The 16,539-nt window shown below is 37.1% G+C and overlaps 1 protein-coding gene and 1 pseudogene across 1 annotated transcript in view; one reads left to right on the forward strand and one right to left on the reverse strand.

Moving 5' to 3' along the window:
• METAP1 (methionyl aminopeptidase 1) overlaps positions 1-16,539 on the reverse strand; it is a 57,947-nt gene that overhangs the window by 13,548 nt on the left and 27,860 nt on the right. The window contains exons 2-8 of the mRNA XM_027061247.2: positions 14,811-14,862; positions 7,725-7,837; positions 6,720-6,780; positions 5,472-5,563; positions 4,249-4,332; positions 2,045-2,183; positions 409-540 (exon numbers count right to left, since the gene is read on the reverse strand). Of these exons, the coding sequence (XP_026917048.1) occupies positions 409-540; positions 2,045-2,183; positions 4,249-4,332; positions 5,472-5,563; positions 6,720-6,780; positions 7,725-7,837; positions 14,811-14,862 (673 nt within the window). The remainder of the gene's footprint in view (positions 1-408; positions 541-2,044; positions 2,184-4,248; positions 4,333-5,471; positions 5,564-6,719; positions 6,781-7,724; positions 7,838-14,810; positions 14,863-16,539) is intronic.
• LOC106972172 (small nuclear ribonucleoprotein G-like) lies at positions 11,159-11,748 on the forward strand (annotated as a pseudogene).

Below are 16,539 nucleotides of genomic sequence, written 5' to 3' on the forward strand. Positions count from 1 at the left end.
GTGTAAAGGAAGATCGTTCATTTTTCTCTCATAATCTAGCATTAATTTTTTTTTAAATGAGAACATAATATGAAAGAACTAACATGTAGGAAAAAAAACTGCACTTAAGAACTACACATTTCTATATACTTATCATGTTATACATATAATATACATTCCTCCTCATTTATCGGTCAAAGAAAAGAAAGATAAATCACAGAAGAGATAAAGGATGATAAGCAATCATCTGGTCCACCTCATCAAGGGATCCCCAAATCACCCGTATACCCATCACTGCTAAAACCCACGCTAACTCAGGCAGGGTAGAGGCAAAGCTGGTAAGGGCAAGGAAAGAACTGTGGAGGGACGAGCCATCTGAAGCCCATCAACACGTAACAGCTCTAGAGGGTGCCCAGCACTGCCACTGACCTGCGTCAATGGCTTGCATCAGGCACTCATACGTGGTCTGAACCAGTTTCCGTGCTCCCTCGTCCACATCTCCGACAAAAAACGTCTCATTCAAGTCCCCGTGGTAGCCATTGCGATAAAGAGTGATGTCCACTGTAAAACAATGTACAAATATATAGACCATATTTTTGTTTCAAAATAGAAGACATTTCTCCAACATGACAGCATCAAGCAGCTTAATGAGAAAGACAATTTCTGCATTCTCAAACTAGACACTAATGGATATATAGTTATCGCCTGAAAGACATTCCTTGTCTGTCATGCAACTAAACTCACTGTGGCGGAAAAGGATGTGGTCACGCAGCACAAGCCAGATGGTGGTCTTTTATACTTACAGTACTAATTAGATCATTTATGTCAGAAGAAATGTATTGAGGATACATTCACACAATAAGCAATGAGCAATTAATAACATTAAATGGAGGACTATGCTACGTTTCGACATTAAACAGAAAATACTGCTTTCACTTACTGTCTAACGCGTTTTTTTCTCTTCCTAGTGAATCACTAAATAAAAAAACTTATGCTGTTCTACACTTATTTTTTTCAAAAACTCATTTGCTTTCACTTACTTGTGAATATTCACCCTTCCCTTTGTCAACATATTGAATACATACAGACTACTAACATACAACTGTAATCCACTAAATGTATGTTAAATGAGTTTTTTTAAACCATGAATTTTGACCAACCTACAGTATCACGATACAGGTGTGTTGGCTAGCACGACACGTACATTCCTGAAAAACCTCACACATTATGTAATAAATGTGTAAAAATAAAATAACAGGTTTGTATGAAAAATAATAATTAAAAATAACAGGGTATGTATGAAAAACAGGGTTGGGCAAAAGCCATGGCCTTTGTAAACAGATACCCTAACTAAAAAATAACAACCGAACAAGAAGTGTTGGCTGTCTCCACTATCACTCCCAGTCAGCATCATAGGCAAAGCATCCCCTGCAGCCTTACCACTTGGGCTCATGTTTCCTCATCTGACAGGTAAGCGTTTGAAGGTTTCTGATTACTAACAAGACCAAGGTCATCAATATTAAAAATACCATCTAGGGATGTCTTCGTCATCGGTATTTCTTTTTATCGCAGCTCCTTCCTCTGCACAGCGTCCCCAGATAGTTTAACACAGTGGCCCCTGTAGCCACTTTCTGAATTTCTTACATCAAGGAAGGCATTTCTGTAGGATTTTACCTTTTTTCTTAAGATCTTCATATATTACTAAAAATTTTTCATTCTCTGTAAGAAAGCCTGCCCTGATCTCTTCAACACCATTAGTGGACTAAAAGAAAAGGCAGGGGGGAGGAGTGAATCCCACCTGAATCAACATTACTTCCACATTTCACTGACATCTTCCACGATTTGTCAATCACAATCATGCTGTGCCAAACATATCATACTAGAAGTACTTAAAATCATAAAAAATGTTTCCACAGATTTAAGATTTCTTTAAAATTTTAAATACAAAAAAGGGATAAGTTAAAGACAGGAAGCAAGTACAGAAAACACAAGTCACTATCAGACTCCCAAAACCTTGTTGTTGCTTTGCTCGTGGTGACAAAAGTCATGCTTACACACTTCTTACCGTTAACAATATCACCTTCTTGCAAGGGCCGTCTGTCTGGAATCCCGTGGCATATCACTTCATTCACTGAAGTACAACAAGACTTTGGGAAATTATAATAATTCAGGGGAGAGGGATAACAATTTCTTGCAATACATGCCTATAAGAAATTAAAATACAGAGAAAATAGTTTGGAATGTGCAAAAGAAAAAAAATCTATATGCAATTAACCAGATTTTAAAATTTTTTAAATTGAAAAAAACTGTTGTACAGATGCTCCTAATGAACTTATTTAATCTATCATTTTAGAAAAAGTAATAAATATTATCTTAAACAATATACATCAGACTGTAGACAAACCAATATACTGGTAAGTGCAAAAGTAAAGCAATTTCACATATTATAACTATTTCCAAGTACACACAAATGTTACTATATGAAGATTCTAGTTTGGAATTAACTACTCTTTATTAAAAATATATTATTTAAAATAAAAAGATAATATCTAAAGCAAATATTAAATGTACTTTTAATGTAATTATATCTTATAACCAGCTTATATATATCCTTATAACCAAAAATGGAATACCAGCATAATTAAGAGATGACAAAGTACTTCCTGATACATTTTAATCACTACATTCACATGGAACAACAAGGGAACCTCTAAGAAAATGGTCTGGTTTTCCTTAACAAGTCTTATTTTACTTGGATGTTTTTACACAGTGGGAGTTACAACATATATAATTTCTGTTTCCATACTACCACACAGTCTTCAGACCAATAAATACTTGAATATGATTTGTGAAATATACCATAATTTTACTGGCAATTCCACTACTATTAGAAATTTAAATGAAGTTTCCTCAATTATAAAAAATATTACAACCAGTAACTATATGCCTGTCACTTTTCCCTTATTTGATGACATGCTTCTCACAGCCAGTATAAATAGTTTAGAGCACATAGCAAATTGTTTTGACTAAAAATGTCAACTCCATCATTTACAAGTTGTGTAACATTGGACAGTTAACCTCTGCTTCAGTTTCCCTATCTATACAACAGAGAGGACAGTGGTATCTAGCTCATGGAGTTGTTGCAGACATTAAATGAGTTAGTGAAAAAGCACCTGGCCTATAGCAAGCGTGCAATATGCTACTACTGCATACTACATATTTTATAACACAGGGAAGAACTCCCCAAAATCAGAATTTATAAATTTTGAATAAAAAATTTTATAAAAGTTTTTTACTGCTCAAGAAACCTTGTCAAATTCCGTTTCAAAAAGGTCGTCCAATTTACAGTAGCACAACCATGCAAAAAGAGTACCAGCTTGGGGTGCCTGAGTGTCTCAGTTGGTTAATCGTCTGACTCTTGGTTTTTGGCTCACGTCATGATCTCCTAGTCCGTGAGTGAGTTCGAGTCCTACATCAGGCTGTCTGCTATCAGCACAGAGCCCACTTTGGATCCTCTGTCCGCCCCCCCTCCCCCCCCCCCGCCCCTTCCAATCCGCGCTCTCTCTTCTCAAAAATAAACATTTAAAAAAATTTTTACAGAGTACCAGCTTCGTCTCCACAGAGACTGTGGAAATAAACGTCTTTAAAATACTTAACTAATTCAATAGGTCTTCATGATTTGCGTTTGATTACCAGAGCAGGTTTAATTAGTTTACCATATAATTTATTAACTAGTTTTGCTCTTGTCTTATGAACAAGATATTCATATAACACGTGCACTCATGTATGCCAGGGTTTTAAGGTCTCTCCATGAAGGATAGGCAATCTACCCCTGTATCATATTTAGTACAAACATTTACCTCTTTACTGCCTTTACAAATGGTAATAATGACTATTCAATATTTTCTTTTAAAAGATTTTTAATTTTTTTTTGTACATTTATTTTTGATAGAGACAGAGCACAAGTGGGGGAGGGGGAGAGAGGAGGAGACATAGAATCCAAAGCAGGCTCCAGGCTCCAGGCTGTCAGCACAGAGCCCGACACGGGGCTCCAACTCACAAACCGCGAGATCATGACCTGAGCCAAAGTCGGACGCTCAACCGACTGAGCCACCAAGGTACCCCTGTTCAATATTTTCTATATTGAAAGAAAGTAAAATTTTGCTTTCAAATTAGCCATTAGAACTTTCAGAATTTCTTATTTTTTAGAAGCCTAAAGCATCTAATAAGGTGAAAAACATTTTCAAAGCATAAAAGTCAAGTTCTTACTAAGTGTACAGCATGATCTATTTCTTCAGTAGTTACACCAGGTTTAATCATGCCAGCAGCAATGTCCAATACTTCCCTAGCAAGCTGTAAAAGAGAAACATTTAATACATTCAAGAAGAAATGAAATAGAAACAGAAATCTGTACCCTTTGTACTATCTCAGATTTTGTGAGAAATCTGTAAAACGAATTTCACCCTGAATACTATAATCTTGAATTTTCATTTTAAAGCTATTTGTATTTCTAATGTCCATCAATAAATATGTGTGTAAAAATATGTAAATAAAATCAGGCTAACCAGCTTAATAAGTAAGCATGACTGAGTTCCATGTGAAAATGCGTATCCTAAGGAATCTAAACAATAATCAATCGATGGAAGTTAAGTCTTCTCACATTTCTATACTTCCTAGGTACAGCAGTCTCCTGTTATCTGCAGGGGATATGCTCCAAGACCTCCTGGATGCCTGAAACCACAGACAGTTCCGAAACCGATACATACTGTTTTTCCTATACATATAAACCGATGATAAAATTTAATTTATAAATTAAGGAGAGTAAGAAATTGACAACAGTAATAATAAAACAGAACAATTATAACAACATATACTCTCATAAAAGTTCTGTGATTGTGATCTCTCTCTCTGAAAATATCTTACTGTACTGTCCTCACCCTTCTTGTGATGTGAGATAAAATGCCTACATGAGGAGATGAAGTGAAATGAATGGTGTAGGCTCTGTAATGTGGCATTAGGCTACTACTGACCTTCTGACAATATGTCAGAAAGAAGATCACCTGGGTACAGACCGTGGCTGACTACAGGTAACTGAAACCGTGGAAAGCAAAACCACAGATAAGGGTGGGCCACTGAGTTTCACAATAGAGGCTTTTATTTAGCTTTATATAAAACCTCAAATTTGCCCTATGTTACGATGACTCGTAAAAATAAAATGACAAAATATGAAAACTCGGTTCAATTAAAAAAAAAATACAAGGATCAAAAAATGCACTGCCAACTTGCCATAGTACTTTTCAAAAAGGCTAAGTAGAAAAGAACCGTTGCATAAAATTATATGCTAACAATAGTTTAATGAAAAGTATGACTAGCCATAGTCTTACAATGGGACATTTGCTACCTTTGTAAATCAGCAAATCACTGACTTCATATCTAGAAACTTCAAGCCCATTTCCATCTATCTTATCTCATGGGGAAAAAATAACTCTTACCCTACATACAAGTCGCATCCCTTCTATGTCTTCAGATGAGAGTAATTTAATTTGAGAAGTACCTTTAAGAGCCTGTTCAGATTCAGACATTCCTGGAAAAGAAAATCAATAAGAAAGCCAAAATGAAGGTAAAAATGTAGTATTTATTAGCATAATGATCTTCCCAATGACATAATAATAGTCAAGTCTCACTGTTTCACACAAGAGTACCCCATAACTTAGGAGGGTCCAAGTCAGATATTTTAAAGAGATATTCTCAACATGAAAAGGAAATTTGCCCCTCACCACCCAAAATAAATAAATAAATAAACTTAAAAAAAAAAAAAAAAGAGCACCTACAAGTCATTATAAAAAAACTCCTCCTCTAACTGGCAGGGAGCAATTTGTGCTACATATTACCTATCTTCCCCAGGCATCTCACTATTGGTATCTATAAACCAGAGAAGACCACGGAACCCACCTCAGGGGTGGTCAGGGTAGTAACGGGAGGAAGGAACACATGTAAACAGCTTAGCACAATGCCTGACATACAGTCATGAAAAAATACGTATCAGTTATAGAATCATCATCATCGTCATCACCACTATTTCTATTACTGCTACAGCCCAGAGTCTTTAGTTAGGCATTCATTCGAGGCCCCCACAATCTATTTTTTATCTAAATAGACACTACATAATTAAAGTAGAGGACACATTAAAATCAAAACAAGTTTTTGGGGCACCCGGGTGGCTCAGTCAATTGAGCATCTGACTTCGGCTCAGGTCATAATCTCATGGCTCATGGGTTCAAGACCCATGTTGGGCTCTGTCCTGACAGTTCAGAGCCTAGAGCCTGCTTCAGATTTTGTGTCTCCCTCTCTCTCTGCCCCTCCCCTGCTCACACTCTGTCTCTCTGTCTCTCTCTCTCAAAAATAAACATTAAAAAGATTTTTAAAAAAATAAAAAAACAAAAACTAAATAAAATCAAAACAAATCTTTAATCTAAAATTTGATGTAACAACACAAAATACATTATGTTGAATGTAGCCTTTAACAGCTATATCAACAGTGTTTTCAGAATTGGGCATATTTCTAAGAGGAGGAAAGAATCTTTAACTCTCATAAATGTTCTAGTGTGTCTTGGAAAAACATGTTTACATTTACTGAAAAGCCAGCAATAGAAAATTTCTACAAAAAAGCACTCCTTTCCTTTGCAGTAATTACCAAGCCCACAAATTGAAAAATGTAGAATCGGCACAGCAGAATTTACCTAACGGGTGATCAGCATAATCTGGTCTTTGAATATAACTTGGCACTGGCCTTGTTGGCATCTAAAAACATCAGAGAGATTAGTTAAAACCAATTCAAATCTGAAAGTAACTTTCATTATTAAAATTTAATAACAAAGAAAATAAAAGTAGGGGAAAAACACTAAAGATATAAGTTCACTCACAGCATATAAATGGAAAACAAGTTTTAAATGACATCTTAAATATCGTACCTATTTCATGAAGACTAAGCTTTACTTTCCTAATGTTAATGCCACTCCCTTTCTTAGGATATTTAAGAAATATCCAGCAAGGATTTGAGACGACACACAGACAACATGGTGCCCAAGCAAAATGACAAACCAAAAACAATAATAAAATGTATTGAAGTAAACATATAGCAGTATGCTCCTGGTCATTATCCCTGAAGGCAGGATTAAAGAGACTTTCTTATGTTTTTGTTATTTGTCCAAATTTTAAAAATTAAAGGTACATTCCTTTTATAAAAAGAAAAACATCAATAAAGAGAATTTAAATATTTGAGAATGGCAGACAGATTTCAACTTAATTCCTATGTTATTAAGATTCTTGAGGTCCACCTGCCAAGAACATAGGAAGGGGTAGGAGTGGCAGAAAAGCCATACGTAAATTAAGGTGGAAATATATTCCACTTTAAAACAAAAAAAGCAAAAAAAAAAAAAAAATTGGAAAATAGAAATATACTACCACTGTGCTGGCCAGAAAATATCTACTCTACCTCATTCTTTTTTTAAGATTAAAGAATTTTTAATCCGTTCACCTAAGATGTTTTCTCCTTTGTCCAGGACTGTCAATTATCCTAAAATCCAAATAATATATCATAAAAGCTAACGAGCTAGAATGCAAATTTCATCCTGATTATGTGATTCATAATTAGAATGTAAAACACATGTACCACTTCTAGGAAACTGAAAATTCTTAAAATTGGTTTAAAAGAATGCAAAATTTTTATTACCTTATTTACTCACCAGTGGATAATGTGGTCTGAGTTTACCAGTATATCGATAGCCTGCCCACGGATCAGTGTTAATATCACCTTCTAGAGTCCAGGAAGACACTTCTCGCTTGGCCTTTTCATCTTCTGGGAGGTGGATGGATGAGAAAAAGAGAAAGAAATGCTTCAGTGGTCAAGCTACTGAGCACCAGCATACTTTAACCATCACTTGTTTGGAAACCAAGCCACAGAGACCAGGTATAAAAATCTAGCAAACTTCCACCCTAATCTAAATCACCAAAGCTTCTGCTTCCCTGCTATGTTCATAACCCTAGGACTCTTCAAAGATCCAAACGTCTTGGGAGAAAAGGCCCAAGCTAAACATATTCTAAGTTTTTACACGAAATCGAATAGGAATAGCTCCCAGAGCTCCCTTTTCAAAAAAAATGCTAAATGTCTTCTCTCTACAATGTCAATTTATAGGAAGACCATTTATTGAAATGTAAAATCTAAACCTAGGCAAAACTTCCCAACTGAGAGCAGATATTATAAATGGATTCTGTGCTCTTACTAAAACAACAGAGTCTAAAAAATTCCACAGCAAATTTAAAATAAAAAAATTCCCACTTAGCTGATGAACAGCTTTCAGATCAATATTTCAAAATGCTTTGAAAATTTTATAGTCATCATTTGCCTTTTTTCAGTAGGGGGGTAATAGGATGTAGTGAGAAAGTCAAAGATAAGAGGGGGGAAATATCAATAGAAAATTACTGAAAACTCATTAGAAAAATTAAGAATCACACACACACACTCACTCATTCCTACCAGCTTAGTCATTAATACATAATGTTATATTTACTGAAATGCACCTACGAATTCTTTTCACATGGAACAGACCCTCAATGGTGTCTTATGTCCACACCCTGACTGCATCTCTTATCCATCAACTAAAATAAAACTAACCTAAGACTTTAAGGGCATCTGGATGGCTCAGTTGGTTAAGCATCCAACTTTGGCTCAGGTCATGATCTCACAGTTCATGAGTTCAAGCCCCACATCAGGCTCCATGCGGAAAACTCAGAGCCCGGAGCCTGCTTCAGATTCTGTGTCTCCCTCTCTCTCTGCCCCTCCCCTGCTTCTGCTCTGTCTCTCTCTCTCTCAAAAATAAATAAACATTAAAAAAAATTAAAAGAAAAACTAACCTAAGACTTTACACAGCAGGAATTCAAATCCCTCCTACACCAAGTATCAACCTATACACTTCCCAACTCACACTGATCTTCTCTTGATTACTGTTATCATTGACTTTAAAAATCAGACTTCAAATAATTTCTGCAGTGTACAAGAAAAATAAAACTGCCCCCCCCCACACACACACACGCTATCTAAAATATGAGACTCACACAATGTTAAGCTAGAAAGGAACAGTGAAATGGGTAAGGGGGTCCAAAGGTACAGACTTCCAGCTATAAGGTAAGTAAGTGCTAGGGGTGTAAAGTATAGCATGGTGACTACAGCTAACAACAAAAAGACAACTGAGACTAATTTACTCATCAATTTACAGATGAGGAAACTGAGGTGATGTGGCTCACAGGAGCAGAGACGTGGGAATGCTGGTTCTCAGTCCAGTAGCCTCTGCAGAGAGCCCTTCGTCAACTTGGGATTGCAAGACTATTGAGGCACAACAGACTAGAATGCAAAAATATAGCCAGTCTTGGGGCACCTGGGTGGCTCAGTTGGTTAAGCGTCTGATGTTGGTTCAGGTCATGATCTTGTGGTTCATGGGTTAGAGTCCCACATCAGGCTCTGTGCTGACAGCTCAGAGCCTGAAGCCCACTTTGGATTCTGTGTCCCCCTCTCTTTCTGCCCCTCCCCCACTTGTGCACTCTCTCGCTCTCTCTCTCTTTCCCTTGCTCTCCCAGAAATAAAAAAATGAATAACCTTAAAAATATATATATAGCCAGTCTGTTCACATTACTTTGGAAGAAAATTCAATGATAATATTACAAATAAAATAAAATAAAAGAATAAGACTAGAAAATAAGAATAGCAAAGGACGATGCCTGGGTGGTTCAGTTGGTTGAGAGTCAGATTCTTGATTTTGGCTCAGGTAATAATCCCAGGACTGTGGGATCAAAGCCCTATGCTGACTGTATGCTAAGTGTGGAGCTTGCTTGACATTCTCTTTCTCTCTCTCTCTCTCTCTCTCTCTTCCCCTTCCTCCCTCTGCCCCTCTCCCCTGCTTGCACTCTCTCATTCTCCTTAAAAAAAAAAAAAAAAAAAAAAAAAAAAAAAAAAAAAAAAAAAAAACAGAATAGCAAAGGAAAAGAAAAGCTCTATCATGCTACTGAATTTTAGATCTTTCTCCCCTCTGGAGTTCAAGAAAGCCACTGTGAATGTGAATGTCAACAGGAAAACTGTTTCCCAACCCAAGATAAAAATGGACTCCACTAATTGCCCCTAGGGTCAAATATTACAGAAAACAGTTCAAAATACAGGCCAATTGATGCCTGCTTCAGCTATGAACTGCATCAAGTGCTTCGTCTGAAATATGAACTTCCAGAATCATTTTCATCTGAAACCCAGACAGAACAGCAATCAAGATGCAGGCTTTCTGGTCTGACACAATCCTGGGGAAGGAGGAGGGAGAAGGAAGGACATAAGATCTTTCAAAGCTTCCTGCTGATCTGCATTCAGACCCTTCCACAATCTATTGTCAAAAGAAAATTAAAAGCAGACCTCCAACAAATATAACTCAGAGCTATCTAAACAAGTAAAGATTGAAATATGGCAATTTCTTTTCTCTATGTAGAATTTACCTAGGGAAATTTACACTTCGAAAGTAAGTTAGTTTACATTTTAGGCCCTCAATTTGAGGACACGTGGGTGGCTCAGGTTACAATCTCACAGTTGGTGAGTTAAAGTCCCACACTGGGTGAGCACAAACCCTGCTTCAGGTGAGCTCCAGCCCTGCTTCAGGTTAAAAAAAAAAAACAAAAACCACGAGCCCTGGGTGAGCCCTGCTTCTCTCTCTCTCCCTCTCTCTCTCTTTCTCTCATAATAAAGAAAGAAAGAGAGAGAGAAAGAATGAATGAATGAATCAATTTGATCTCAGCCTTAAATACTACAAACATTAACAGACACCTAGTAAGTATGAATCGTTTTGTAACAAAATTACATACTAACTGGTCTCTGTCAAAAGAATGAAAGCACAGGACAGTGTAAATAAAGATCTGTAAATAAAGCTGTCTTTGAAACATCATAATGCAAAAGGGCCAGGTACACTGCAGGGAGTGTTGAAGAGTACCTGATATGTGCAAGGTCTGGCCCAAAGTACATCATACTCAGGCCTCATTCTTTAAAAAGTTCTGTGCAAGCTGTCTCTTCCAGCCAGCTGATAACAAAGAACTATGTCTTACATATGCCTGAACAGGACTTTCTAATCACAATCCTGACTCCGTTCTTCCAGAGATGATTATTAAATAATTGCTGAGCATTTACTAGGCGTTGTACATATGCTAAGCACTTTATATGGATCTGTTCATTTAATCCTCACAACAAACCTATAATTTCAGCATTTTGGAGATAAGGCTTAAAAGTAATCCATGCTCGAGCATGAAGGACTCCACGAATCCCGTTTGGAGGCATCTTTGAGCTCGCCAAGCAAGCATGATGGGCAAAGCTCACCCTCCCAAGTTGAAAAAATTTATGGACAAGAAATTATCATTGAAATTAAATGGTGACAGACATGTCCAAGGAATACTGCGGGGGTTCGATCCTTTTATGAATCTTGTGATAGATAAATGTGTGGAGACGGCAACTAGTGGGAACAGAACAATATTGGAATGGTGGTAATTCGAGGAAATAGTGTCATCATGTTAGAAACCTTGGAACGAGTATAAACAATGGGTGTGTTCACCAGAAGAAACCAACTGCCCTCACATGTCCCCTCCATAGCACCTGTTTTACTACAATATAAAAATCAGGTCATGCATTTTCATATTGAACTTTTTTGTTAAATAAACTTCTTTAATAGTCAAAAAACAAAAAAAACAAAAACAAAACAAAAAAAAGTAATCCGTGCTCACAAAGCTTGGTGGAAGTAGTTCTCTGAATTATCACATAACACCTTCTCTCTACAATCCAAAAATCAAGCTTGCTAGTTTCGAGGAGTAGAGGAAGAGAATAAATAGTGTAAAGTTTTTTGTTTTTTAAATAGAGTTTTCATATCATATTTCTGGCTATTCAAGAGATACCTGTAAAACATTCCTACCTTTTACTCTAGGCAAAGGTGACAAACACACTGAATGTATCAGTAATAAAGTAAAAACAATGATAACCTAAAACATACTATATTATTATTAAGATGTAAAGTGCTACAACTTTTATAGGTCAGACTAAAAGCCAATGCTACTGCATACATTCTGACAGGAGATACACATTGGACACTGTGTACCCAAGCCAGCATGTCAGCATTACGTGCCTTTCTTTTTTAATGTTTATTTTGAGAGACAGAGAGCAAGTGGGGGAGGGGCAGAGAGAGAAGGAGACAGAATCTGAAGCAGACTCCAGGCTCTGAGCTGTCAGCACAAAGACTGTCGTGGGGCTGGAACCCATAAATTCTGAGCTGAAGTCAGACGCTTCACCGAATGAGCCACCCAGGCACCCCCTTTAAGGGCTTTGCAATCTAAGTGATCGTCTTCACTAGGACCCATAAAAAATAAATACTCCATTGACTCATTTCTTTAACTGACACTTGAAATTTTCCTAAGGTCTTATTAGCTTCTGCAATCAAAACAACTCCAGGTCCAGATGGCTTCACTGGTAAATTCTACCAAATATTTACAGAAGCAATAATACCAGTTCTACACAATCTCTTCTAGAAAAGAGGAGGGAACATCTCCCATTTTATGAGTCTGGGATTACTCTGATGCCAAAACTAGGCAAAAATATTAACAGCAAATGTCAGACCAATATCTGCACCAACATAAATATAAATCAGGCCTCCTTAATTAGAGATCAGTACACACTACAGTTAAAAAAAAGAAAAGAAAAGAAGGGCACCTGGTGGCTCAGTCGGTTAAGCATCTGACTTGGACTCAGGTCATGATCTCACAGTTTATGAGTTTGAGCCTCGCGTCGAACTCTGTGCTGACAGCTCAGAGCTTGGAGCCTGCCTCAGATGCTGTGTCTCCCTCTCTGCCCCTTCCCCAGTCATTCTCCCCCACCCTCAAAAATAAAATAAACATGAAAAAAAAATTTTTTGAAGAAAAGAAAAGTTACTGCTTCCTATGTTAGCTCACTATTGTTTCTTTGAACACGGTGTGATCTGTAATATGCTTGGCTCCTTGCCAGTCCAACATTCTTTTCCCCCGATCCCTTTTCCAGCTATTCCTCTTCACCCTGGATGTTAACCTTCCCCTACACCATTCCCTCCTCCAGAATAGTCATCCTCAATGGTATAGTCAGGGTTAATTTAATAGGGTGTAAAAGATACAGGGCTGGCCAGCTGAGAGCTGTCTCCATCCAACAGCATAACACAGCCCAAAGGGATCAAGAATAGTGCTCACCCCTAAGAAAATCATCTCCAAAAAATCCAGGAGGGCACCATTTAAAAGAAGGCACCATGTGTAAACACCAGAGCTATAAGTAAAACGCAAACGGTCTCAGTCCAAGGCAGTAATAATTATGTTCTTTTTACTTAGGGAACATGAGCTATTTAATTCTCTTGGAGTGTAGGTCATAATAGCCCTTATTTCCTGTAGGAATCCAATATTAACGAAACACACACACTTCAACAAGTTAACATATGCATGGGGTAGAGACCCATTCTCAGCTTTTTTACTAACATACTGTTTCACCTCAACCTTTCCCTTCCCTATGCTTTAACTTCCTGGATATAAAATGTTAATAACTGGCTCAAAAGAGCTCTAACAATATCTAACACATCAGACATACAATACTTAATGTGTGACTTAAGTTACATATTAAATAAAAGTAAATGGCATTTTTAAACCAACCTCTATACTGTACTTTGATCTGAAGTAACAAACCCTGTCATTTATGCTTTCTTAAACTCTTATGTATTCATAATCGTATTTCCTCATTTCTAACCACAATTCCTCCCACAATAACCTAACATTTCCATTAAATGTAGACTTCACTTATAGAACCACAGAAAATAAGTCTTTTTAAATTTTAATTTCCCTTTCCTTCAAATGGTGGTTGAACTGACCTCAATGAGGTTTTAAGATATATATACATATGTATATACATACATATATGAAATAATCTATCTACTTTATTAAACCAGCAAATTCCTAAAAAATATACAGTTAGATGAATAAAAAATACCAAGAGCATTAAGACGAAACTTAAGATGGATGAAGACTGTCTGCCAAGCCTTCATCCATTAGGATGGCAATGCTTTAAGACCAGAAAGCCCTTGTCAATTTTCAGGTAACTGTTACAAATTGTCTTAAGCCCTTAAGCCAGCCCACTAATGAAATGAATTTACAGGATGAGTAAGTAAGCCAAAGCAAGAAAGGGCATGTGAGTTGGCAATAGATCCATGCGGCTGACAGCAATAGCTAAGAAGCAGCTAATCGTTTCACTTTGTTGTGTCTCACAAAGTAACTTTAAAAAGGAAAATTGAGTATCTAGCTGCAAGTAATAAAACATCAAAAAACAAAGTAATAAAATTTTGAAATAGCAATCAAATTGCAACTAAACAAAAACAAGAGGTCTGGCTAAATTTAGAACCCAGACAGCTCATGTGCACCTGCCTACAACATGCAAACACTTCTAGCAATGGAAAGAGGGTGCCAAAAAATTAGGACATTCTCAGGTACTGCTCAAGAAAAAGCCATCTATCCTAGCAACCATCTCATGTTTTCATGTTACATACAAGATTAACAAAGACAGTACTCAGCCACATTTTATTTGCATGTTTATGCACCACAAAGAATAAAAAAATTTTAAATATGTGCTAATTCTAGAACATATAGGGATTACACTTTCAGAACATTCACATATACACTTTCAGAACTGGAAGACTTCTAGTTTTCTGCAAAAAGCCACTTCTAAAACGATTAACACAGAGATGTGTAATTTTACTTACTTGCTTTCTTATGCAGTAACTTGTGAGTTGCCCAACTTCCTTTAAAACATTCCTAAAAGAGCAAACATGAAAATTAGTGTCAGACCTTCCTTAATCAGAAACATTTTAAGGAATACTGTATGTAAGATACAGTTACTGGAAACTCTGCAAAAATCTAAATCAGTTGAGTTTACTATATTCAGTATTTAGGAAAGCTTAAGAAATGATGATATCTATTTAAAAGTTCACTTCAAAAACCATCCTAAACTTGAGAGTACTTCAAACAAGCAAGAAACATCAGCCTATATTATAAATAGTAGTCATAGTCAGGGCGCCTGGGTGGCTCAGTTGGATGACAGTCCGACTTTGGCTCAGGTCATGATCTCATGGTTTGTGAGTTCGAGCCCCACGTCAGGCTCTGTGCTGACAGCTCAGCCTGGAACCTGCTTCGGATTCTGTGTCTCCCTCTCTCTCTGCCCCTCTCCCACTCATACCCTGTCTCTCTCTCTCTCTCTCAAAAATAAATAAACATTAAAAAAAAAAGTCATAGTTATATTTCAATTTTATGTCACCAAATTATTTTTAAGCATTTAAAAAGAACCATGACCCATGTCATACACTGGAGGGATGGGGGGGGGGGGGGGGACACACAAGGAAAATTTTGCAGATTTTTCCATTATTTATAGTTTGATTCCTAGTTAGTTGTATCCTCATTGTTTTCTACACACTGACAATCCTACACTGTAAGTTCAGTAAGGGAAGGGACACTGTCAAGTTTACCATCACATGCCCAGAGGCAACCGTAGTGGCTGCTACACAGTGGAGATTCAGTGCGTACTTACTGATTGATCAGAATGGATGAATGATGTGAAAGATTGGACTTTTCACTTAGGAAAAAAGTTCATATGACATATTTCAGACACCAATAGGAAATACTATATTGGGAAAATGAACTCAAGTAATAAATTGAATTCAAATAATGAACTCAAGTAATAAATTAGAAAAATGAATTCAACCATAGATCTTATTTATGCTTTGATTTTTATAGTATTTCCCTCAAAGAGTTTAAAAATCACTCAAACAAATCAGTACAAATACTAAGAGAATTCACAAACTCCTACAAATGTTTTGACTTTGCAAACATAAAAGAGTAAGTAATGGATAAGGAAAAGCTAAGACAAAAGTAGAAAGCCTCCCTAGGACTAATTAGTAATTAAACTACATGACACCAGTGTCGCTAAAGCTACTCTCCCTAAAGGTTGTCCACGGGCTCTGAGGGGTTGGTTTCTCCCTCCAGGGCCAGGATGTTCACTACTTCTCCTTTCCTCTCCTTGTACCCTACACAGCCTGTAACTGTTTGCATTCAGAAAACCCAGGTCAGAGGCACCTGGGTGGCTCAGTCAGTTAAGCATCTAACTTCAGCTCAGGTCATGATCTCAGGGTTCGTGAGTTCAAGCCTCACATCAGGCCCTGTGCTTATGATAGGGAGACTATCCTGGATTACACAAGTAGGCCCTAAATACCATCATCATGAGTATCCTTATAAAAGAGAGGCAAAGAGAGGTTCACCCACACAGGAAAAAAGGTAATATGGCCAGAAGGGTAGAGATTGGAGAAATGTCGTAGAGCCTCTGCAGGGAGCATGGCCCCACCATCACCTTGATTTAGACTCAGTGAAACTGATTTTGGACTTCCACCTCCAGAACTATGAAAGAATACTCTGCTGTTGTTTTATGCCACTATGTGGCAA

This window comes from Acinonyx jubatus, chromosome B1 (assembly GCF_027475565.1).
Source record: "Acinonyx jubatus isolate Ajub_Pintada_27869175 chromosome B1, VMU_Ajub_asm_v1.0, whole genome shotgun sequence".
NCBI lineage: Eukaryota > Metazoa > Chordata > Mammalia > Carnivora > Felidae > Acinonyx > Acinonyx jubatus.